The sequence below is a fragment of the Mercenaria mercenaria genome, chromosome 3 (genome assembly GCF_021730395.1).
Source record: "Mercenaria mercenaria strain notata chromosome 3, MADL_Memer_1, whole genome shotgun sequence".
Classification (NCBI taxonomy): domain Eukaryota; kingdom Metazoa; phylum Mollusca; class Bivalvia; order Venerida; family Veneridae; genus Mercenaria; species Mercenaria mercenaria.
In genome coordinates, this window is record NC_069363.1 from 9,251,014 (window position 1) to 9,276,568 (window position 25,555).

At 36.1% G+C, this 25,555-nt stretch overlaps 2 protein-coding genes across 8 annotated transcripts in view; one reads left to right on the forward strand and one right to left on the reverse strand.

The window, feature by feature from the left end:
- The window catches only part of LOC123525926 (MRG/MORF4L-binding protein-like), a 34,673-nt gene extending 25,305 nt beyond the window's left edge, over positions 1-9,368 (reverse strand). The window contains exon 1 of the mRNA XM_053537832.1: positions 9,210-9,368. Coding sequence (XP_053393807.1) covers positions 9,210-9,288 — 79 coding nt within the window. The 5' untranslated portion in view covers positions 9,289-9,368. The remainder of the gene's footprint in view (positions 1-9,209) is intronic.
- Positions 9,369-22,769: 13,401 nt separating this feature from the next.
- The window catches only part of LOC123525476 (single-stranded DNA-binding protein 3-like), a 77,608-nt gene continuing 74,822 nt past the window's right edge, over positions 22,770-25,555 (forward strand). For all 7 annotated transcript variants that reach the window (XM_045304547.2, XM_045304550.2, XM_045304549.2 and 4 more), the window contains exon 1: positions 22,770-22,894. In XM_045304547.2, coding sequence (XP_045160482.1) covers positions 22,839-22,894 — 56 coding nt within the window. In that variant the 5' untranslated portion in view covers positions 22,770-22,838. The remainder of the gene's footprint in view (positions 22,895-25,555) is intronic.

Below are 25,555 nucleotides of genomic sequence, written 5' to 3' on the forward strand. Positions count from 1 at the left end.
GGTCTATAGAGAGGTCACAAGGTTTTTCTATTATCTGACCCATTGACCTTGTTTTTTTAAGGCATGTGACACAGTTTCAAACTTGACCTAGATATCATCAAGGTGAACATTCTGACCAATTTTCATGAAGATCCATTCAAGGGTATGGCCTCTAGAGAGGTCACAAGGTTTTTCTATTTCAAGACCTACTGACCTAGTTTTTGATCGCAGTTGACCCAGTTTCAAATCTGACCTAGATATCATCAAGATAAACATTCAGACCAACTTTCATACAGATCCCATGAAAAATATGGCCTCTAGAGAGGTCAGAGAGGCACGTTTTTTCATTATTTGACCTACTGACCTACTTTTTGATGGCACGTGACCCACTTTCGAACTTGACCTAGGTATCATCAAGATGAACATTCAGACCAACTTTCATGAAGATCCATTGAAAAATATGGCCTTTAGAGAGGTCACAAGGTTTTTCTATTATTTGACCTACTGACCTAGTTTTAGATGGCAGATGACCCACTTTCAAACTTGACCTAGATATCATCAAGATGAACATTCAGACCAACTTTCATACGATCCCATGGAAAATATGGCCTCTAGAGAGGTCACAAGGTTTTTCTATTATTTGACTTACTGACCTCGTTTTTGAAGGCACGTGACCCACTTTCGAACTTGACTTAGATATCATCAAGGTGAACATTCTGACCAATTTTCATGAAGATTTCATGAAATACATGGCCTCTAGAGAGGTCACAAGGTTTTTCTATTTTTAGACCTACTGACCTAGTTTTTGACCGCACGTGACCATGTTTCGAACTTGAACTAGATATCATCAAGATGAACATTCAGACCAACTTTCATACAGATCCCATGAAAAATATGGCCTTTAGAGAGGTCACAAGGTTTTTCTATTATTTAACCTACTGACCTAGTTTTTGATGGCACGTGACCTAGTTTCGAACTTGACCTAGATATCATCAATGTGAACGTTCTGACCAATTTTCATGAAGATCTTGTGAAATATATGGCCTCTAGAAAGGTCACAAGGTTTTTCTATTTTTAGACCTACTGACCTAGTTTTTGACCGCATGTGACCCAGTTTCGAACCTGACCTAGATATCATCAAGATGAACATTCAGACCAACTTTCATACAGATCCCATGAAAAATATGGCCTTTAGAGAGGTCACAAGGTTTTTCTATTATTTGACCTACTGACCTAGTTTTTGATGGCACATGACCCAGTTTCGAACTTGACCTAGATATCATCAAGGTGAACGTTCTGACCAACTTTCATGAAGATCTTGTGAAATATATGGCCTCTAGAGAGGTCACAAGGTTTTTCTATTTTTAGACCTACTGACCTAGTTTTTGAAGGCACGTGACCCAGTTTCGAACTTGACCTAGATATCATCAAGATGAACATTCTGACCAATTTTCATGAAGATCCATTGAAAATTATGGCCTCTAGAGAGGTCACAAGGTTTTTCTATTTTTAGACCTACTGACCTAGTTTTTGACAGCACATGACCCTGTTTCGAACTTGACCTAGATATCATCAAGATGAACATTCAGACCAACTTTCATCTATTTTCATAAAGATCCCATGAAAACTGTGACCTCTAGAGATGTCACAAGGAAAACTTTAAGCACGGACGGACGGACGCACTGACGACGGACGCCGCGCGATCACAAAAGCTCACCTTGTCACAAAGTGACAGGTGAGCTAACAAAGAAACTCAAATTTTCTAAGTACAAAAAGGGCCACAGTTCTTACAAAATGCAAATCAAAGTTATGGTTCATGGCCTACATAGTTCCCTAATGATGATAAACAAGTGTGCAAAGTTTCAAAACTGTAGCTCTTACAATTTTTGAGAAAACGTGGACCTAAACAAAAATTTTAACTGATGCCAACACCAATGATCAAGTGACGACATACCTCACAGACTTTTTTAAAAAGTCAGATAAGCTAAAAATCTTTGAAATACATGCAAATGTATATATTTTTCAAGAAGATACCAAATTATTTTAGTTTTAGTTAAGCCACTTGGTTATTAGCATTTGATTTTATTATTAAAGAAAAATATGAGATCATTGACAAAGAAAATGCAACCTGTTGCAGAAATATCAAAAGACACGTACAACGGATCAATATACCAAAAAATAGAACTTACAATAAAGTCTCACTCTGGTACCTATCATATGAAAATAGTTTTATTGAACCATTTTGTAACACACAAAAAAATGTTACGAGTATTCTGGTTCCTTAGTGTATTGACTTTGTTATGCTAATGGCAATTTTCTAGGAACAAAATTATACAAAATATTTCTCAAAGGTCAACTTTGCCTTAACTTCTCTTACATTTCCTAATTCATCTTAATTTGTTCCTTAGAGTTCAAACTTACAGGCACTACCAGTGAAATGAAATTAACATCTATACATCTATACATTCATAATTGCATTTTTTTGTAGCAGCTAAGTTGTGTAAAGAGTGAACATTGTCCAAAATTCAACACTGACTTCAAATGCTAAAATATAACTTCAATTTTAGTGTATTACAAACTAGATACCTCTTTCTATCAAGAAAATATATTTATATTTAGAATTTGCTGACAATCAAAATTATGTCTTTGTTCACCTTATGTTCTACACAAAAACACATACAGTACATTGCTTACATTTCAGTACTGTTGTATGCATATAAAAATGTTGAATATTCATGTCCTGTGATTATCTTTAATTCCAGGTAATGCAGCATTAGTCTATTCTTGAAATTTTTCATTCTAGCCAAAAGTCCCTCCTTTTTCATACTGAAATAACCAGAAAGACCCCTCTCCTTGAAAAACACCAAAAAGGCCCTTTTCAATGAGGAAAAATGAGCTGTAAGCAACTATTTTAATAAGGGAAAATCTGAGGGAACATTTAACCCTAAGGACACATGTGAAGTTTCAATTCAGTATCTGGGTGGTTTTCAAAATAATGAAGCTTTTTCTTCTCTCTCACCTTACTTCAATTCAGTTCAGTTTTAGAATGTGTTTTGGAGCAAAATATATCCAAATCAATGTACTCAATAAATGTGTGCAATTTTATCTTGATGGCTCAAGCAGTTTTAAAGTTATATTAAATTATATAGCTAATTTTGTCCCCTGTGCACCCAAAAAAGTGTGACATTTTACATGAAGTATAGTTTTCAACTGAGGTTTACTTTTAAAACCATGATTTATTGTTACAGCTTTGCTTTTAATGTACTTAACTCTGCACATTTAATAAATACTTCTTTTCATTACCTACATCTTATTGTTACTAATTTCACATCTTGTGATGGAACCCTTTTCACAAAAATAGTGAAAAAATACTAAATTTAAATGTTGACACTACATTTCATAACCCTATTACTTTTCAAAAGTCTTAATGTTTTTCTAAGATCTTTATCCTTTCAGCTGTGAAGACACAGTATGATTTTTTTCTTTAATAAATCGACTTTCTCAGAAACTTGATGAATGTCTATAACCTAAAAATGTCCCCTGTGCACCTTTTCAGTTGTTAAGTGTCAGATTTCTTTTATTCTTTAAATAAAATGGGATTTTATTTTATTTTCCTTGAAAGGGAGTTACAACAGATACAAATGCAGCCTTCAACTTCACATATTTACTGACTGTTAAACATTCACAAAGCCAAAAGTAAATTCCCTGTGCACCCTTTTTTTGACATATATCAATTTCATAGCATTACTGTAATTTGTGGTGGCATTTCTATATTCTTAGCAGTGTGAAGCAAAATTTAGGCATTACTTGATAATTTAGCATTATATAAGAAACCCTGGACAATTAAAATTCATTGTTGCATTTTTTCCGAAGTTGCCAATTTCAAGTTTAAAAGTGGAAACATCAGTTTTATTGCTTCTTAAGCTCTTAAGTTTACTAAAAATGTAAAAGGTTCACTAGTAAATATATGTAGTTAAAAGAATTTTACTTACCATGAACATATTCTATGAATAAATATTTTGATACAATTTGTCCCCTGTGAAACCCTTTTTAGTAACATTATAAAGTATGTATGAATTTTACTATTCCTTTTTATCATGCATGGTATTTTGTCATTTTTCTAATATGAATAAGCGTTCATGTAAATTAAATGATTTCAGTGTGTTAGTTATGTATAAAGTCACTTATTTTTCATTTAAAAGCATTACATTTTGTTGAATTTCATGTTTTGTAGTGAAAATTTTCAATTTTGTGTTATTTTGTGGAATAAACTATTTTTTGATAGTATTTTGTCTAAAGTTTATTACCAGTAGTCTTTTTATGAATAGAAAACTAATAATGGATGAATATTACACTGATCTTCAGTATGTGTCCCCTGTGCATCTTTAAAATAACTCAATTTTGAGTAGACAATTCTAGAAATTAGAATATTGGACATTCTTGAAATTTGGCATGTGGTTTATAAACATGCAACATGTCAGAAAAAAGTTGGTTTTATAATTATATGATAGTTATTTTGCATTCAGCAACAACTTTTTTAGGTAAAGTTTTATTTTCATGTCAAATTTGTGCAGAAAGGGTGATTTTAAAAAAACCCAAAGTCCACAACATATGATTAAATAAGTTTCAAACCATACACATACACCCATTACTTATCATTTATGTTGAAAAAATTACTGTAATACATATTTCCTTGTCATAAAACCATGCAACATTTATCACCCACCTTACTGGAAATTCACTGAACTTTTGAATTAAAGGCTGAAATATTTTCTGATTGGCATTTCTCAACACTTCCCCAAAGTTATTTCCTTCAAATATGAAGTATTTGCTATAATAAAAAATAGGTGACCACCATAAGAAATAAGTTTGAATTTTCAACCCCTATGTCACACTTTTGCTTCATTATTTTGAAAACCACCCATCTGTATTAGTTTTGGATTTTATAGTACCTTGCCTGCAAAACTTTAACCAGGATTTTTGAAGTCCAAAAGGGGGCATAATTTGGCCAACATACATGTCAGAGTTACAGGACTTGACCCAGTGAGATTGGTAATTGACCTAGAAAAGGAACACGAGCTGTCAGAAACGTGCCCAAGAATGCCAGTTGTCTGCACAAAATATGCCAGAACAGTTTAGGTATGAATCATTTTGTGATATTGACCTTGACCTGAGACACCCGGGTCAGAAGCACGACACAAAAGTGGTTGTTTGAAAATTGGACTCGATTCTGATGGCCGTTACCTGTACACGTATGAAACAGGAAGCAGAAGGATAACAAGAGGGTCATGATGACCCTGGATCGCTCACATAGTAATATGAGCTACACGTTTCAAAGGTCAAACTGATGCTAAAATATGAAGAAAGAAGGGCAGTAGGTCACATTCATGGTCACTGAAAGTCAGTTTTAAGATCGGTGTGCAAAACTGTATTTGTCATCCAAATTTCCAGGCTCTATCTTAAAAAACAAAAAAGTAGGTCAGTAGGTCAAGGTCAAAGTCAAGTGACCTCTAATTACTTGGGCCAGTTGGGGTCATCAGGTAATTATAATAAAACAGTCTAGGAAATATGATCAGAAAATTTTTAAAGTATTTTTTCCTATATAACACATATAACAAGTGACCCCCGGGGCAGGGCCTCTTTTCACCCAAGGGGTATAATTTGAATATTCTTTTTAGAGAACCACTAGGCAATGCTACATACCAAGTATCAAAGGGTAGGCCTTGAACTTTCAGACAGGAAGATTTTTAAAAAAAAAATCCTATATGTCTATGTAAAACTTGGGATCCCCAGGGTGGGGCCACTTTTCACCCAAGGGTAATAATTTGAACAAATCTGGTAGAGGACCATAAGGCAATGCTACATACCAAATATCAAAGGCCTAGGTCTTGTGGTTTCAGACAAGAAGATTTTAAAGTTTTTTTCCTATATAAGTCTATGTAAAATTGGGACCCCCGGGGTGGGCCCTCTTTTCACCCCAGGGTAATAATTTGAACAATCTTGGTAGAGGACCACCAGGCAATGTCAGCGCATTATCTTATTAAAGTGTTTGCTGACTTGATCACTCGTGATCAAATCAACAGACGCTTATTAAAGTATTACACTGGCAATATGCAGTATGTAATAAACCGAATTGGGTCCAATTTTCAAACGACAACTGTTGATTTCTCAGACTTTCAATAATAAATTCATTCCTTCCCCATGTAGAAAATACTAATAACATTTAAAAAACACCATTATCATTATAAACAAACGATCTGATAGAAAGTTTTTCACGACACAAATTTTTATCCTTCTGCTGTCTGTTTCATACACCGGTAAATTGAGATCTCATTCAGTTTCCAAGTGATGTTGACGAGATTTGCTCTATATGCCTTTCAAGTCTCCGATCTATTTATTTTTATAGGTTTGTTCGGCAGCAGACAGTTGAAGTTGCTCAAACTATAATTTCTTTGAAAAGAAGGTGTATCACAACTATTAGTCCAAATTATAGGACGTTTCAGGACAGAGTGATAGCTTTTGACTGTCGCTGTCTCCGTCACGTCCAAACTTATCCTGCATATTTCTGTTAGGAAATCCCCAATTGAAATCCGTTGGGAATGTTTTCTGGTACATGTATAAAGTTTTTGTAATGGTTACATCTCTGAAAATGAATTTATGTTGACATTACAGCATAAACTTGCCTCGCTGACATTTTAAAGCGAGCGCGTAGCTCACCTTTTCGGCAATGTGTAGGCGAATATAACAGAAGTGTGCCGAATGAGGCAAAGTGATGTAGCTGAAAAACCTTCGTTAACATCAGGGGGCCGCCATTTTTTTCTACTCCCATCAAAGTCAGAAAAAAATTGTTGTTTTTTTTTAATTTCATATTTGAGTTACAATCTCTATATTCATTTAGGTGTCTTTATTTTTAAAAAGTTATGTTATGGAAATAGTTTCAATTTTGCTTTTATTTTAAAATGCTTTGTTCGCAGTGAATACAGAACTTCATTTGATTGCTGAATATTATCCATCACTCAAAAATAATGCAAGAAAGATTTCCAGTTGGTAGAAAAAAATATTATTTTCTTTTAAAAGATCGAGCATTAAATTGGCCAGAAAATGGGAAAAAATGTCATTAATAAGCATAAAGCCACATGAACGCGAAAATAGGTAATGATGTCACCGTGACACCGGCTTTCCATAAATTTTGCAATGTATGATATTCGCTGTTACAGGTATGATGACACTAAATTTTTTTTCTTTTCAAGTGCATAGGTTCTCGCGAATTATTTTGAGCAGTGAATAGTTTCTTTGTTGTTTCAGCTACGCTCGCTCAGAGGCTTTGCCCATACATGTGGTAAGTTCAGAATCCCAAAACTGGAGGTTTGCCATTACATAAATTATGCGCGTGGACACAAAACTTGGAGACAAAATCCAACTTTTTAGGCCACACAATAACGCATAAGTCTACACCTGAAGAAACAATCCTCATAACTCCTGATTTGAATTTTGCCACTTTTTAATTTACATTTTTTTTGTTAAAGTTTTATATAATGTCCAATATCTCTGTTACATTCAAAGCTATTGACTATTCTGCCCCTTTTACTGGCAAAGCTTTAATTGCCCCTTTTACTTGCAAAGCTTTAATTCAGAGTCAATCGCTGAGAAAAGCCGAGCATGCTGTCTTACAGAAGCTCCCTCTTGTTCTAACTTTAAACTTTCTTAACAGATTAAATTTGTAGAAGCAAAGTCTCAATTTAGGTCTGAAATGGGGTGAACATGCATTAACATTATTCTACTCGAGGACTGAAAAAAAACGAAGCTCTAAATTGGTCTGAACACAACTCATAAATTATGTAAATCCCTTACCCCACCCATTTTCATATAAAAATATTGATCAATAATGATTTTGACATGAAAAACAGAAAACAGAAATGTATTTACCCTTACCAAAATAATGTACGGTAGATTGATGTTATCAAATAAATGAGTGTGTGTTTTCATCCAATTTTCAATGAAATAATTTCGATTTTAATGAAATAAGTTCGATTTTAGTAGCAAATTAATTTGGTAATCATTGGAAGAAAATGGAACTGCATAAGGGGAAATAACATTCATTTTCTAAAAATAGTAATGGGTGATTTTATTACCGAACAAAACTTTTCTTTGAATAATAAAAAAATTCATTTTAGCTGGGATATATTTCTTCTGACTGGGAGTTTTTTTGCTTCAAATTGGTAAAAAATGGAGCCTAATTGGCATTGAAAATGGGCCGATATTCGGCCCCGTGTGACAGGGAGAAAAGGCCCTGATTGTCTAATCCCTTATCAAAACAAACAATTAATCATGTTATCCAAATTCAACTGTGAAAAACAACTCTTTCCTCCAGCTACATGTGTGTCAAACATGTATAATGCACAACAGTCGGTGACACTGATTTACTGTGGAAACATGTTTGACACTCCTCAGTAATTATCAACCCAGACATAATACTTTTTTTTTTTTTTTTTTTTTTTTGAAAAGCGGGAGAATTATGGTTTTGGTCAGGAGGCAAGGTGAAAAAATCGGGATTTTGACCCTCCCGCATGGGAGATCACATGTATGGCTTTGCCTTTTTCATATTAAATGTATACTTTGTGTTTTGTTTCTGCAATTTAGTGAAATCAGCAATCTGTTGTTTATTAAAACCGGTGTAAGGGTAGATATCTCCTCGCACCTGTCATGTCATATTTCCGAAGATATAAGTCTCTCATTTTAAATTATGAATTAAATTCAACCCATCTGAAGTTTCTAAATGAATATTTCATTTATTAAAGCAAGTAAGTCTGACCAGTATGTTATGACTTTTTTGTATATTTTAATGTCTTCATTTTCCCAACAGTAAAATGCAGATATGGGTACATTAAAATGCAGATACGGGTAAGGCTTAGAGGGATGACGACTATAAAATATCATATCATAATTATAAGTCATCCCGATAAGCCAAATGAGTAAGGCTACACAACTCTAACATAAAAGTCTACAAAGAGGGCATAATTATGAAATATATCAGCACCATCATGCATCTTAACAGTCCTGAATTGTTTTCTTTACTAAAAATGTGATGCGGATTGGTACGAATTATATTGAGTACGACCACAAAATATGCAAGCTTCTAATAACAGGGAAGAAATATACTTCAATATATTGAAATTATCAACAGTTGAATTCACCTATTCAACAATTGTGGAGCATTTTATGAAACGTACCAACTGGTTTGTGGCTTCGAAGAGCATGAAATAAGTTTACTTCCATTTCGCAGTTCCAATTCAAAGTTTCTTCCGACATTTTTCAAGCTCTTTTGTGATTCTGAGTTGATATCTGATTTGATAAGAAACCAACGTTCTTTATTGGTTGGAAAGACTGAAAGAAACCAAAGAAGCGAAGCGAAGCGACACGAAGCGAAGCGAATTCAGGTCTTCACACCTCCGGGTCATTACACCCTGGGTCTTTACGCCTCCCAAACATGACAGGGTTGGCAAAAACCCGGGTTTTAAGCATATTGCCCAGCCCAGTGGGTAATACTGAGAAAACCCGGATTTTACTGGGCAATAGTGGTCAATACTGGGCAATACAATATTTCAGTTCAAACTTCAATACATATTTCAACACTTTAGTTGACTAACGACCCATATAGTGATAGCAGTGACACCTGCATGCCTAGTGCTATAACATCTATAAAAATCTATTGAAGAGACATTATTATGATGGTGATTGAGCAATTATTGAGCAAGATTAGGGGATTGGAGTTAGAAGTGTGAACAACTTAAATATGGTCATTTTACTCATGAAAATCAGTTTAGATCACATTGTCATTTCTATCATATAACCATAAAACCTAAGGACCATGGATGGAATAGTTTTTATGTTACTTCGGATGATTAAAAAAGATTGCAAAATGTAGACTGTGGCACTGTGGTTAATGCCAAAATTGAGAGTCTGAAAGGTCATAGACTGAAATGTTTCACTGTGTTAGTCAATTGAAAGTGTTTTCAAATTTTGGTATTATTCAGACAAAACTCAGAAACAGACTTGTGATCGAAAAAAACTGCAAAAATTGTGTTCAGTTACAGAATGCTTCATGAAAAAGAACTAGACTGGTAGACTATCATATGTTAAGCAAAATGTTGTTGCGACCTAGCGAGAACTAACTATAAATGTTGAAAGGTGTTTACTTTAACATAAAAATATTTTGTTGTGTAAATAAACCATAATTTTGTTCATGAAACTGTTCTGTCAGCTTCCTATCACTTCACCAATGGTTTCAAAGTAAGTAAAACTTAATGTAAGAATTAGCTCACATTTTATAACATAGAAACTCACTTGTTTTGGTAAAAAAAAATTTAGAAAAAACTTCTTATTGCCCAGTACTGCCAACTTCATTCATTTTTAGGAGTATTGCCCAACCCGGGAAAACCCGGGTTTTACCGGGTGGGTTTACCCGCCCTGGGCGGGTAATCGCCAACCCTGAAACATGAGACATTACTCCTCCCAAAAAGGAGGAGTACAGTCCAAGGTTTTACAACTTATTTCATATCTTATTTTATTCAGAATTCGTCATCTCAACGCAACAAAGTCGTATCTCTATATAAATTTATAATAAGATACGACTTTGTTGCGTTGAGGTGACGAATTGTGAGTCTAAAAACTTTGTCGTTTGCATTAACTGTAATAATACATAATTAAGTGATAATGATTCTTGTCACACTTTTCTGGGTTGAAGATTAAAGAAACTTTGTTATATTTCTTACGATAATTGATTGATCATCATAAAAGAATAAAGGCAACAAAAGGCAACTGCTCCAGATCTTCTCCTGCCGCACCGCACCTTCATGTAAACTCCACAGGGGTTATGAAACAATTAGAAAACATCAACACTTCGAAAGCAGTCTGGCCTGATAGCATTCCAAATATTATATTAAAAACTTATGCAAAAGAACTTTATACAGGCCTGAGCATAATATTCCAATTCTCGCTAAACACTGGTGAATTATACCTAGTGACAGGAGAAGCGCAAATATATCACTTGTATTTAAGAAAGGGGATAAGCATACAGCAGAAAACTATTATAGACATTAAAAAAATACATATACATTTTTCGTTTTTACACAATTGAGTCAAGCAATGATTTTCTTTCAAACATCACGGAAGCAAAACCGATTATATTTTCTCCGTTTTCATATTTTCCGCAATATCTCAACGAAAATTTCCCTAAATTTTGTCCAAAAGTAAATTTTTACTATTGACTTCAATGGAAAACAAGGTTGGTATTTTTAAAACGTAAAACGGTACGTGAAAGCATAAACTTACAATTTCTAAAGTTATATCATCATTTAGACGAAAGATTTAAACAACTTTTGAAGCAAAAGCTATATCTTAAACCGTTTAAAAACTATAACAAATAAGTCAAACTTACAACATTTTCGTTTTTGCTGTGTTGAGCGACCTGTGGAGTTTCCACTTTTTCTATTTATCATTTATTTAATGTATCAAAAAGGTTATATCGACTATTGGAAAAAAAAGTTGGATATGTGATGATCCACTCTTTTAGCTGTCCGACTTTTCTATCTTTCTATATTTTCCATATCCTTCACCAAACCACCCGTCAAGTGTGACTGAATATAAGATTCTTACCCGAGAGCCAAATTATCCCATCTGCATATACAGCCAGTGATTGAATTTTTTTCTTGCATGCCATATTCAACAAATAGTAGTCAAAATAAATTCAAACAAATGATTTTCTGATAACACTTTTTTCTTATAGTAGCGTACTAACAAAGTGCGAGAACTTTACGTCCGTAAACAGGAAGTACGTCATGGCGCAAATAAGAAAACAACGTAATAGTGCCGGTTTTGTTTTATCACCTGTAGTGAAATATATTATGTTATTTCCGTAAAATGATGTTGTTTTTTTTTTTTGTTTTTTTTTTTTTTTTTTGGAATCGAGAAATATGTTATGAGAAACAAAGAGAAACTATCAAGGTATTTGATTTTTATCCTGCTTTACGTAAAGCATTATTATTACTACACAATTCTTCTGTACATAACTACATGTACATGTGTAGTTCGTTATTATGTCAATCACAGCACGGGAGTCATCTTTCAACCCGGGGTGGAGTTTTCCAGCACCAGTGAAATCACCAGAAATCCCAGTCTGGTATGCAAGAAACGACGTATGATTTACACACGTAGCTCTCTGTACAATTTAAGCTGAGACTACACATTAAATTTGGATAGGTCCACCCACAGGTTACTAGCATCTAAGTAGGTCTTTTTTTAAACTTATACAGTTGACTGACACCTGTGAAACCACCCACCTGATTCCTTTACTCATTCACATTCATACTTTTAATATCAATAATTTTTGTTCTGATACTAACATGGAATGTTATACATGTACATGTTTAAGCCAAGCTAAGCTATGTCGGACATCAGGTAAGCCAGGTTGATCAAGACCAGCGACGAACGGCCTTGGGTATCATGTACGATATTACTTTAGTTTAGTTTAAACATATTTATATTACAATTACAGACAACGTATAAAATGTCAGGAATTTGGCAGAAAACTACTTGTGCATCAGGTTACGGTTGTCCTTTTCTTATTTATAATATATGAAATTACATATTTTTACATGGCACAATTATTTACCCATCAAGGCAGTATTATATGAAAAACATGGAGAGGTGACATATTTCAACCAGACAAAAAGTGATTTTGTAAGTACCTTTAAAGTTTAAAAGAAAAAAAATACTTCAGGTATTAGAACAACGACTTACAGCAATGATTTGAATAGTACGATTAAGAATCACTGGATATGAAATAACAAGCACATGTCATTGAAAGATATATTTGATACTGATTTAAAGAGTAGTAAAAGCTTAAACACGTAAAAGAAGAAAAGATAGAGGGTTGAACGATGAAAGTGCAGTGTGAAAAATAGCTGAACCAATTAAATAATCAAATAATCAACACGTGAAGATATGACGTGTATATAATTTTGTAATTTATGTAACATTACATCTTATTTATTTCTAAAATCGTTTTGTTTCTCTTATGTATTTTAGAACGGCATTAAAGATTGATATATTCGAATCGAAGATAATGAAATATTACCGTTTAAGATAACATTGATAGAAGGGTTACAAAATTTGGAAATGGTAGTAAATAGTTTTGGCCGTAGTTTTGTGTATTTTGGACAAATAAGGAAATAGTGGTAAGAATTTTCCAGGGTGAGTTATTAGTATAGGGTGGATGGTCCAGCGTCCGTCGTCCTTCGTCCACCTTTTTGCTTAAACATCTTCCCCATCAAGCAAGCCCATATGGGCACTTTATGGGCTGTATACGGGTAGGCCCATGTGGGCAGATTAATATTGGTCCCATATGGGACCCATATGTAATTATTTGCCCACATCGGGCCCATATGGGGCCCATGTCTATAGCCCTTGGAGCAAATACAATATGTTTGCCATATGTTTATTTTCTGCTCGGTTCATCAGTGTAAATTTTCATCAGTTATCATCCTTTTAATACGAATTTTGGTAATTGATCAAGTTTTGCACCCATATGGGACCCACATCGAAAGGAATTTTCCGTACAATTTTCGTATTTACAGTTCTTTTTATTTGTTTTTAAAATAAAATTTATTTTAAGTCATATAACGTTATATTTAAAAAAAATGACAGGTACAACTGTCTTATTTGATTTAAATTTAAAATAAATAAAATAATTTAATACTAACGCAAAATCTCACAAGAGTACGAAATTTTGCGCGCGTTCTTTCCGTAGAAAACTGGAAAATTCAACACAACACACAGCAAAACAAAAATCATTACAAATTTACTCGTTATTTATCATATGTAATAGAATTTCTTATTTGAAGGCAAGTACACTAATGAATTATTGTTTAAAGATTTTGAATACATTTTTATTTTCAGGTTAATCTCGTCTTTTACTGGAAATTTCTTGTTCATATTTTTATGTCATACATTTCCGCAATGTTCCTTGAAGCCCATGTGGGACCCATGCCAATCCCGTTTGCAAATCCCATGTGGGTCCCTTATTGGCAGCCCATGTGGGGCCCATATAGATTGCCCATGTAGGTGTCATGTGGATCCCATACTGGACCCATTTGGCTCCTATATTGAAGCTCATGTGGGACCCATGCCAATCCCGTTTGCAAATCCCATGTGGGTCCCTTATTGGCAGCCTATGTGGGCCCCACATAGAAAACAATAAGGGCCCCATATGGGTCCCATATATTTTGCTAGCTGGGTCTACTCTGAAACTACTGGTCAGATTAATACCAAATTTGGTCGGTAGCATACTGGTGAGGGGCTCTATCAAGTTTGTTCAAATGGGGGCATTTGGCCCCTTTTAGGGGCCGCTATAGCTAAAAATAGAAAAACCTTCTTCTTGGCGTTCACCGCCTACACCGTCACCCCTGATCCAGCAATGAAGGATGCCGTCTTCTTCAGGTCATCTTGCCGTGCACATTGATTTTCACTGGGGTGCTGTTTGGCTACACACTTTTCCTTTGGTTCTCCAGACGTGGACATCCCTGCAGAATGTGCTCAGCAGTTTGCTGCTCCAGGCCACAGGTGCGCATCAGAGAAGGAGACAACTTAAGCTTTGTGCACATGTGGGCATTTAACCCGCTATGTCCTGTGCGAAGCCTAAAGTTGATGACTTGTTCCCATCTGTCTAGTAGGTGGTAGTCATCCTTGGTTGGCCTAGGCTTTGTCAGTGCTTTGATCATTGTCACCTTCTCCTCTTGAGTAATGGCATTTTGCCTGGTTATCTGTAGCTCCAAGCTTGGCTAATCTGTCTGCATTCACATTTCCAGGTACATCATAGTGTGCAGGTATCCATTGTAAGGACACAACTCTTGTTTTGCATAGGCTGAATAGTGCCCTAGAGATGGATGTTTGTTTGGAATTTTCCAGTGCTTGGAGAACTGACAGAGCATCCGTAAAGATAACCACGTTGGCGCAGCTCCCTGGAGACTCCTCAGTGAGTTTAATCTGCTCTATAGTTGGTACAGTGCCTTCCGGTTGGAATACTATTTGTCTCGATCTTCCCGAGGTATGCAGTATGAAGATGCCAGCTATTCCGTCTTTTATTGCAGCTGAGGCTGAGCCGTCTGTGTACACCTGTGTCCATGTCTCTGACGGGTATGTGTCTTGGATCATGGCCTGTGTAAAGGATAGCTTAGCCGTTTCATCTGAAGTAACAGGGGGTAATACCAGGATCATTGGTATGTATAGTCAGGTTGGATTGCTCATGTTTCCACGGTTCTGGTAGATCTTGAACAGTGAAAAGAGTAGTGAGTTGTCAAAGATGCTCTGCAAAGGTTTTGTTGAGCTTCCTGGCTTCGTGTACAAAGCTGCTTCTTTTTAAATGATTTTTTGTAAGCCCTTCAAGTTTGGCTTTCATGGGAAGATCTGGCAGGTATTGGTATTGGCAGGTTTGTGCCAGGGTTTTGGACTCGCTTCTCTTGGCAAGTTGAGGGATGGCAGCAGCATCTTCCATGGCCTTAATGGGTGTTGATTTCAGTGCTCCGGTGGTGATTCTGAGAGCCTGAATTTGCACCTTGTCTAACCTCTGCTGATTTGTCTTGGCCGCTGTTATCCAAGCTGAGGAGCCATACTCTAGGATGGGTCTGATGGTCCCAAAAAACAAAGACAAATATCAAACAGGAAATGCCACGTACCAAAAAACCTCATTTGAGTCCTATACAGTTCTGCCTGAGGCCGCAGGGAGCTCAGTATCTATGTGTCGCCACGAGAAGGCAATGCATAGGGCTTGTAGAGAGGCTAGGGAAGACTTACGCACTCGGCTTCCTTTTTGATGGATCTTCATCAGACTTGGTCTGTAGCATCGTTATAAGGCCCTCATTCAAGTTTGTTCAAATGGGGGCACTTGGCCCCTTTTAGGGTCTGCTAGAGCTAAAAATAGAAAAACCTTTAAACGACTTCTTCTCATGAACCGCTTGATGGATCTTCATCAAACCTGGTCTGTAGCATCATTATAAGGTCCTCTCCAAAATTTGTTCAAATGGGAGCACTTAGCCCCTTTTAGGGACCGCTAGAGTTAAAAATAGAAAAGCCTTGAAACGACCTCTCCTCATGAAACGCTCGATGGATCTTCATCAAACTTGGTCTGTAGCATCATTATAAGGTCCTCTTTCAATTTTGTTCAAATGAGGGCATTTGGCCCCTTTAAGGGGCCGCTAGAGCTAAAAATAGAAAAACCTTTAAAGGGCTTCTTCTCATGGACTGCTTGATGGATCTTCATCAGACTTGGTCTGTAGCATCATTATAAGGTACTCTTTCAAATTTGTTCAAATGGGGGCACTTGGCACCTTTTATGGGCCACTAGAGCTAAAAATAGAAAAAACCTTTAAACGACTTTTTCTCATGAACTGCTTGATGGATCTTCATCAAACTTGGTCTGTAGCATAATTATAAAGTCCTTCCCCAAATTTGTTAAAATGGGGGCACTTAGCCCCTTTTAGGGACCTCTAGAGCTAAAAATAGAAAAACCTTGAACTGATTTCTTCTCATGAACCGCATGATGGATCTTCATCAAACTTGGTCTGTAGCATTCTTATAAAGTCCTCTCCCAAATGTGTTCAAATGGGGGCACGTGACCCCTTTTCAGGGCCGCTAGAGCTAAAAATAGAAAAACCTTGAAACGACTTATTTTTTTCTCATGATCTGCTTGATGGATCTTCATCAGACTTGGTCTGTAGCATTGTTATATGGTCCTCTACCACGTTTGTTCAAATGGGGGCACTTGGCCCCTTTTAGGGGCTACTAGAGGGTCTGTAGCATCATTATAAGGAACTCTTGCAAATTTGTTCAAATGGGGGCACCTGGCTCCTTTTAGGGACCGCTAGAGCTAAAAATAGAAAAACCTTTAAACGACTTCTTCTCATGAACTGCTTGATGGATCTTTATCAAACTTGGTCTGTAGCATAATTATAAGGTCCTTCCCCAAATTTGTTAAAATGGGAGCACTTAGCCCCTTTAAGGGACCTCTAGAGCTAAAAATAGAAAAATATTGAAATGATTTCTTCTCATGAACTGCTTGATGGATCTTCTTCAAACTTGGTCTGTAGTATTCTTATAAAGTCCTCTCCCAAATTTGTTCAAATGGGGGCATGTGGCCCCTTTCCGGGGCCGCTAGAGCTAAAAATAGAAAAACCTTGAAACGACTTATTTTTTTCTCACGATCTGCTTGATGGATCTTCATCAGACTTGGTCTGTAGCATTGTTATATGGTCCTCTCCCAAGTTTGTTCAAATAGGGGCACTTGGCCCCTTTTAGGGGCTACTAGAGCTAAAAATAGAAAAAACTTTAAACACTTTCTCATGAACCGCTAAATGGATCTTCATCAGACTTGGTCTGTAGCATCATTATAAGGTACTCTTTCAAATTTGTTCAAATGGGGGCACTTGGCACCTTTTAGGGGCCGCTAGAGCTAAAAATAGAAAAACCTTTAAACGATTTCTTCTCATGAACTGCTTGATGGATCTTCATCAAACTTGGTCCGTAGCATAATTATAAGGTCCTTCCCCAAATTTGTTAAAATGGGGGCACTTAGCCCCTTTAAGGGACCTCTAGAGCTAAAAATAGAAAAACCTTGAAATGATTTCTTCTCATGAACCGCTTGATGGATCTTCATCAAACTTGGTCTGTAGCATTCTTATAAAGTCCTCTCCCAAATGTGTTCAAATGGGGGCACGTGGCCCCTTTTCAGGGCCGCTAGAGCTAAAAATAGAAAAACCTTGAAACGGCTTATTTTTTTCTCATGATCTGCTTGATGGATCTTCATCAAACTTGGTCTGTAGCATTGTTATATGGTCCTCTCCTAAGTTTGTTCAAATGGGGGCACTTGACCCCTTTTAGGGGCTGCTAGAGCTAAAAATAGAAGAAACTTTAAACACCTTCTCATGAACCGCTTAATGGATCTTCATCAAACTTGGTCTGTAGCATCATTATAAGGTCCGCTCACAAATTTGTTGAAATGGGGGCACTTGGCCCCTTTTAGGAGTCGCTAGAACTAAAAATAGAAATACTTTTAAACGACCTCTTATCATGAACCACTTGATTAATCTTCATCAAACTTGGACTGTAGCTTCATTATATGGTCCTCTCCAATTTTTGTTCAAATGGGGGCATTTGGCCTTTTTAGGGGCTGCTAGAGCTAAAAATAGAAAAACCTTTAAACGACTTCTCATGAACTGTTTGGTGGATTTTCATCAAACTTGGTCTGTAGCATCATTATAAGGTCCTTTCTCAAGTTTGTTAAAATGGGGGCTCTTGTCCCCTTTTAGGGGCTGTAAAGGGCTAAAAATAGAAATACCTTGGTACTTCTTCTCATGAACCGCTTGATGGATCTTCATTAAACTTGGTCTGTGGCATCATTATATGGTTCTCTCCCAAGTTTGTTCAAATGAGGGCATTTGGCCCCTTTTAGAGCCCGCTAGAACAAAAAATATAAATTCCTTTTAAACAACTTCTTTTCATGAACTGATTGATGGATCTTCATCAAACTTGGTATGTAGCATAATAATATGGTCCTCTCCCAAGTTTGTATAGCTAAAAAGTCTAAATTTTTAATTCTTTTTTTCAATTTAATACTTTGTCACAAGCAAGATCTAATTAGGTCAAAGTCGGCCTCAGGTGAGCGACTTGGGCCTCTTGTTTGAATAAATCTCAGCATTGTTCGATTTTACTCGCAACCTTAGCTAATAAGTCACGTGGTATGCAACCGTGATATTAGTACATCTGATAATTTCACAGTTCTAACATGGCTCGATTTGATTTCAGTTAAACAAAGAAGATCAAGCTCTGTATATTCTGTGATAAACAAACTAAGGTTGACGCGCGTACCGGTAAGAGAGCATTATGACGTCAATTAGAAGACTGGAAATTGTGTGTTATTATACAACGATTAATTTTTCTGACGTCATAATTATTACGTTATAGCGTTAAACGGCATAGCGGCGCGCTGGAAAAGAAACCAACAGAAAACAGGCAAATATTTGATGAATGTCGTCAAGAATGTACTTAAAATTCCTTGGTAACGTGTTAGAATAGAAATAATATATCTAATTTAGTGATTTGCTCTCGAATAAAATCATTGTTTGTCGTTCAAATGTGTATTATCATGTCACTCGGGCTTCGTCCTCGTGATATAATTCCTTCGCATCTGAACTCCAATGATTTTATTCAACGGCAAATCACAAAATGAGATACAGTATTTCTTAAATTTACCACGGTTCATCGTTCGAACTCTTCAGTATTTAACCATTCGGTTAAACTCGTGGTTCAGTTCCTACGCATCTGAACTCTGAGCCGTGGTAAACCACCCCTTGATTATTTGTTAAATATAGAGCACCAATTTCTTTTACATCGATTGTGATGAAAGCTGCAAGCTTAACTGAACCTCTCTCGAGTCTGCTTCTTCGGGAAAAAAAACAGTAGTGGTGACATATAGATCTGAAGACCTGTGTGGTCGTGACCTAAGTGGTGCTCGAACCCACGATCCCTTGGTTGAGCGGTCGACATATCAATCCCTAGACCACTGCTCCCCTTAATTATTTTTCTGTGGCTTGGAACTGCAAAATTTGCAAAATTTGGTCAAAACCATTGAAAAGTCACGAACAAATGGAAATTTTACATGTTATTCACTGAAGAACACACTTGATCTTAAATGTTTACTCATGACTACGCAGCTTTTGAAAATATATTTTTCGTTTTTTACTTGATGAAAAACATTTTGAACGATCTTAATTTACACTGAAATAAATAAAAACCATCCTCTTTATCTGTAGTATGGCTGGAAAACAGTAACCGTAACTCGACAGAACTGAGATATTATCAATATAAGCGTAGATCTAGTGTGAAAAATACAGAACGGACAGATGGACATTGCGGACGGATATACATAAAAAGGAGAGCATCTAATTTTCTTTGCTAGTTGATATTTTGATTGATGTCGAAGTCTGAAAGTCTATTTTCCAGGAAATATACAACATGAAAACTTAGATCTACCTTTAACAGAACTTAGGTTACATATATATATATACATGTATTGCAGCAATTATAACAAGCCATATCGAATGCGGTAGATATTTATATTGTTTTCTTTCTGACTTGATGGTCATGTTCCACATTTCTTGACCTTCGACTTTTCGTCTAAGGTCGAATATACTCCTACGCAACCATGTTGAAAGAATTTCTGTTAAAATAATAGCATTCCTTCTTTAACGGAATTTGCGTTCCGGTAATATAAAAAAAAAGTTACTGAATATATGCGACCAAGTCCGTCCTGTTAGATCAATTAGTGAAAACAACAAAACGGTAGGACGTGTGGCGATTTAACAAACCCCGTTCCTGCTTGCAGACTAGGCTTCCTATACTGACGGATTAACTTACCGACTGCGTTTACTGCAGACGTATCAAGAGCATCTTGACTCGGATTCGAGCCTCGATTTGGATATACATTTTTCCCGTTGAGAAAGCAGCCTGCCTAGTATAATGAGTATGTAAAATACTAATTTAGTTAAATAGGCACATTTACAGCAATTGTGGATGCAGAATTTAGGGACAGAAGTTCAAGTTGGGGCGGGGGGGGGGGGGGGGAACTAAGGAACTATTAGTCTAACTTTCAAAATCATTTTATTATTATTATTATTATTATTATTATTAATTAGTATTTTTATTATTCAGCTGTAGATCTAATTAATGTTGACTGAGTGTGTCTATGCCTATTTTTCTGTCTGATTCAGAATTGAAAACTTTCTAGTCTAAAGCTGAAGCTGAGTGATTCTAATATTTGCCAAGTTCTAAATGATTCGATCAACAAGAGAAAAAAAAAAAAAGAGTTCTTTTTTTCATAGCTTTCAAGATCTTGGTCAAAATACAAAATTTATGTTCGCTAAGAGGGAAACATGATATATATTTTGTATTTAATACTACTTATTTATTACACACGGCCATATATACAGTCTTATACATGATTTTACATGAATTGTACAGGAATTTGATTAAATTTGTTAAACGATGTCAGGGCAAATTTGCGACTTCATGTATATCATTTTCTGTGTTTCGGATACTTCCGTAAGTGCATTCCGTAAATTAACGAAAATGCTTCAAATACGGTAAAGGGGTCAATGTTTCTTATTTTTATCATAAAATTAGTAGAGGATACTACTAAAGTTATCTATTTTATTGTTTTTGTCGTCGAATAATTTTTTGCTACCTTAGTTACAAAACGAAGACTGTAGACTTCTTTTATCTTTTGATACAGACGACAAATAGCTTACGTTGTTTACTTTTTCCAATAACCACTTTCCCCGTTGATAAATAGAATCATCCATCTGATCAGTGTCTAGATCCCCAATCTATTGAGTTTACCAGCTAATACAGCCCAATAATACACACTCTTAGGCGACAGGGCAGCAAATGAGGGCATCGGATTCTAGATCTTAAAGTCATGGCCCATTGTCACCAACTGTAGCAAAATTGAAAAATCAATATTCATATACCTTAGAAAAGTAAATCAGAAGTAACTGTCAGTAGTTTTAAGAAGAAAGACCATAGATAATTCGGACAGAAAACCGCACGTGTATCTAGTCTAGTAATATTTCGGTTTGGACTGGCACATCTTATTTCTTTTCTCTTTATTTTTGTAAATAATAATAAATACTCTGTTTACAGATTTGAACAAGATCTTTAAAATACATATTAATTAAGCAACATAATATTTGATCGCCGCACGAAATCTCGTGCGGGTCATTATTTTCAATTAGTTAGAATACCAAGTTAGTGCGAATTGTGAAGTCGGACAGTCTCAGTCAGGGACGGATGCTTAATGGGTAGCGGAATGTTGGTACAAAACGTAGTTTCCTGTTTTATACTTCATTACTTGTACATTACTTATCAATATGTACAATTTACTGGTTTATTGAAGGAAAAACGATTTTGTTGACACCGAAATAATTAAAACGGACTTTAATGCTTTGTCAGTGACTCGTAATCACTGACACTGGTCGATCCTGTTGATATTTTCATTCAATTTGGCAAAATATGAAGTAAACTGTGATTGTTATTTACAGGATCGGGTTAGTTGTATCTTATTCTGTAACGTTGTGCCGACTCCAAATAAAACTTATTGTATTGTATCGTATCGTATCTTGAATAATCGCATCCCTGTTTCAAAATAGATCATCCTCTTTATCTATCCCGGCACAGCAGATACGCACGTTTAAATCGTGATCCCAGTTCAGGCTGAGCCGGAACATGCAGAAGTTTAGGTTATCTATGAAATAAGATCTGTGTACATGTTTTTTCTTTTGTTTTGTGTTTTTTGATAGTAAAATCTTCGAAGAGCTCTATCATATAGTATTCAAACCCAAAATGTCTTTCTCCGCAGATCTATCTATGGCTCTAATAAAAATATATTTTGACGAAACTAATCATTTCACTAATTAGAAAAATCTACATAAAACATTAAACGGTCAAATAAAACATTGGCCAACTCAATCTAGCATTTTTATAAGTAGGTTTACACATACATAACGCTCTCCCTCCCATAGCCTCAGTATAGATCTACGTCCCTGTGAACGTAGCGAGCCGTAACCTCGGATTTCCCACTTTTCGAACTACATTTTTTGTGTACAAATCCGTTTCACATAACCCAAGGCCGAGCTAATTATAGGAACCAATGAAAACTGTTTTTAAAATGCAGCCGCTATAAAGTTGCCATGACAATAGGGTCAGTGTCATCTTCAATGGTTTGACAGGTGCTTGACAAAGCATCTTAAAGCATGTATGCGAAAGGAAAGGGATCGTCGGTCCCTTCAGATGCACAAGCTAGAGAAAAGTAAGTCACATTTTGTTTCTTCGATTTAACACTGCTACTGTTTTACCGCATGCACAATTATATACTCGTATGCAAATAATTTTCAGCACTCGTTTTCAGCCAATGATTTTCCACCTGCGGATTGATCGGGTTGGATTCATTTTATTCCGTGTTATCGGACTTGTTTGAAACTTATTTAATTTTATGTCATTTTCTAGATTTATTGTACTGTTATGTCAGTTTTGTAAGCATGGGCCTATCTTATTCGATTAAGTTACGTGTAGTGTAAAACGTGTTCGTTGTTGACAAAGGTCTGAAAGGAAGAAATGTGTTGTTTTGTTGATTACCTCCCTTTAGTTTTGTTCAGGCAATGAAATTATATTTATTCGGATACATACCGGTAGCAAAATACATTTCACACTAGCCAAATGTGTAATAAGTATAAACCAAATTTGCTATAGCCTATAGCCTGTTAGTCCAAATAAAAGGACGTTTTGGGACTGCATGATAACTTATGACTGTCGCTGTCCTGTTAGAGATGACAACAGTTAATTAAAATAACAATAATAATAGCAGCTTCATAAGTATCACAAAGCATCTCATGAACAATACCTCCTCACGTTAATTTAATTTAGTGGAGTACTACATTAGTGAAAATTATACTGTGAAGAAATACCGATGTGACCGACTACCAGAGAGACATTCGAGCCAATCAGGGCTCATGATTCAACGATTAACGGATAATAAAATAAGTCATCCTGATAAGCCAAATTTGTAAGGCTAATAGCCTGTATAATACAGTCGTATCTAAATCGTTGATTGTACAGTAGCCTTTATACTTGTTTCCAAGGCTTGGCTTATTTTATCTGCCATACTTTAGGTCCACTTTTTCCCCTAAACAGTAAGAGCTACAGCTTTGAAACTGCGCGCTTGTTTATCATCATTGAGTGTGAAAGTGACCAAGAACCATAACTTTTACCTGCATTTTGTTAGAATTATGGCCCTTTTTGTACTTAAAAAATCTGAACTATATAACTTTTCTTTCATATTGCCCAGCACTTGCAGTACTTAGTCATAGCCTCTACTCCGTCTAAACAGCTGATCGCATGTATTGACATGCTGCCGTGTGACTGAGGCCCGATAGGGGTAGCCAAATTTGGAGCTCTATGCATATATCTACATTTGCAGATGAGCAATGGCATCCACAGGTGGTGCTCTTGTTAAACATTGTATAATATCACCTCGTCTGCATCTATATGCATCTAAGTTTATATTCTATTGTAATTTATTACTTCATGTAGGAATTGATATAAGTGCCCAATCTCTGTAAGTATTATTTGCCTGCTAGACAGGCCACTCCACCAAAGATATGATAAATGTAAGAAAGAATGAAATTTTGAATGACATTTTTTCAGTTCATATACAAGTTATTATGTCTCCCACCACACAGTGGTGTGGGAGAAATATTGATTTACTCCAGTCTGTGTGTGTGTGTGTCTGTCACAAAGCTTGTCCGCACTCTAAGTCGAACATTTCTCATCCAATTTTCACCAAACTTGAACAAAATGTGTTTGACCATAAAAGCTCGGCCAAGTTCGATAACTAGCCAAATCGGTCCAGGCGTCTTGGAGATATGGCCCTTGAATTACCAAAAATCGGCCTTTTTACTCTTGTCCGCACTCTAATTCAAACATTTCTCATCTGATCTTCACCAAACTTGAACAAAATGTGTTTGGCCATGAGACCTCAGCCAAGTTCGATAACTAGCCAAATCGGTCCAGGCATTTTGGAGTTACGGCCCTTGAATTATCGAAAAATTGGCAGTTTTACTCTTATCCGCACTCTATGTCCAACATTTCTCATCCGATCTTCACCAAACTTGAATAAAATGTGTTTGACCATGAGACCTCAGCAAAGTTCTCTAACTAGCCAAATCGGTCCAGGCATTTTGGAGTTACGGCCCTTGAATTATCGAAAAATTGGCAGTTTTACTCTTGTCCGCACTCTAAATCGAACATTTCTCATCCAATCTTCACCAAACTTGAACAAAATGTGTTTGACCATGAGACCTCGGCCAGGTTTGATAACTAGCCAAGTCGGTCTAGGCATTATGGAGTTACGGCCCTTGAATTACCGAAAAATCCGCCTTTTTACTCTTGTCCGCTCTCTAAATCCAACATTTCTCATCCGATCTTCACTAAACTTGAACAAAAGACCTTAGCCAAGTTCAATAACTAGCCAAATCCACCCAAGCACTTTTGATTTATGGCCCTTGAATTACTGATTGGATCCACTCATCCAGACCATATAATTGGATCCACTCGTCTAAACCATCTAAAGAAACTAGACATTTTACATATTGGCAGTTGTGGGAGACATGCGCTTTTCTCAAAAGCATCTCTAGTTCCAGATGATGTAGTTTTATGCAAAACAGATTCTCATTGGAAAGTAAACACAAACAGAAATTTGTTACTTTTTATGCCCCTCAAAGGTGGGCATATTAAAATTGCCCTGTGGTTCCGGGCGTAAATTCTTGTCCGGGCTGTAACACTTGCCATCCATAAATGGATTAACTTTGCATTAATGTTCACCATAATGAGACGATGTGTTATGCGCAAGACCAAGACCCCTAGCTCCAAGGTCAAGGTCACACTTAAAGGTCAAAGGTTAACAGGGTCTGTT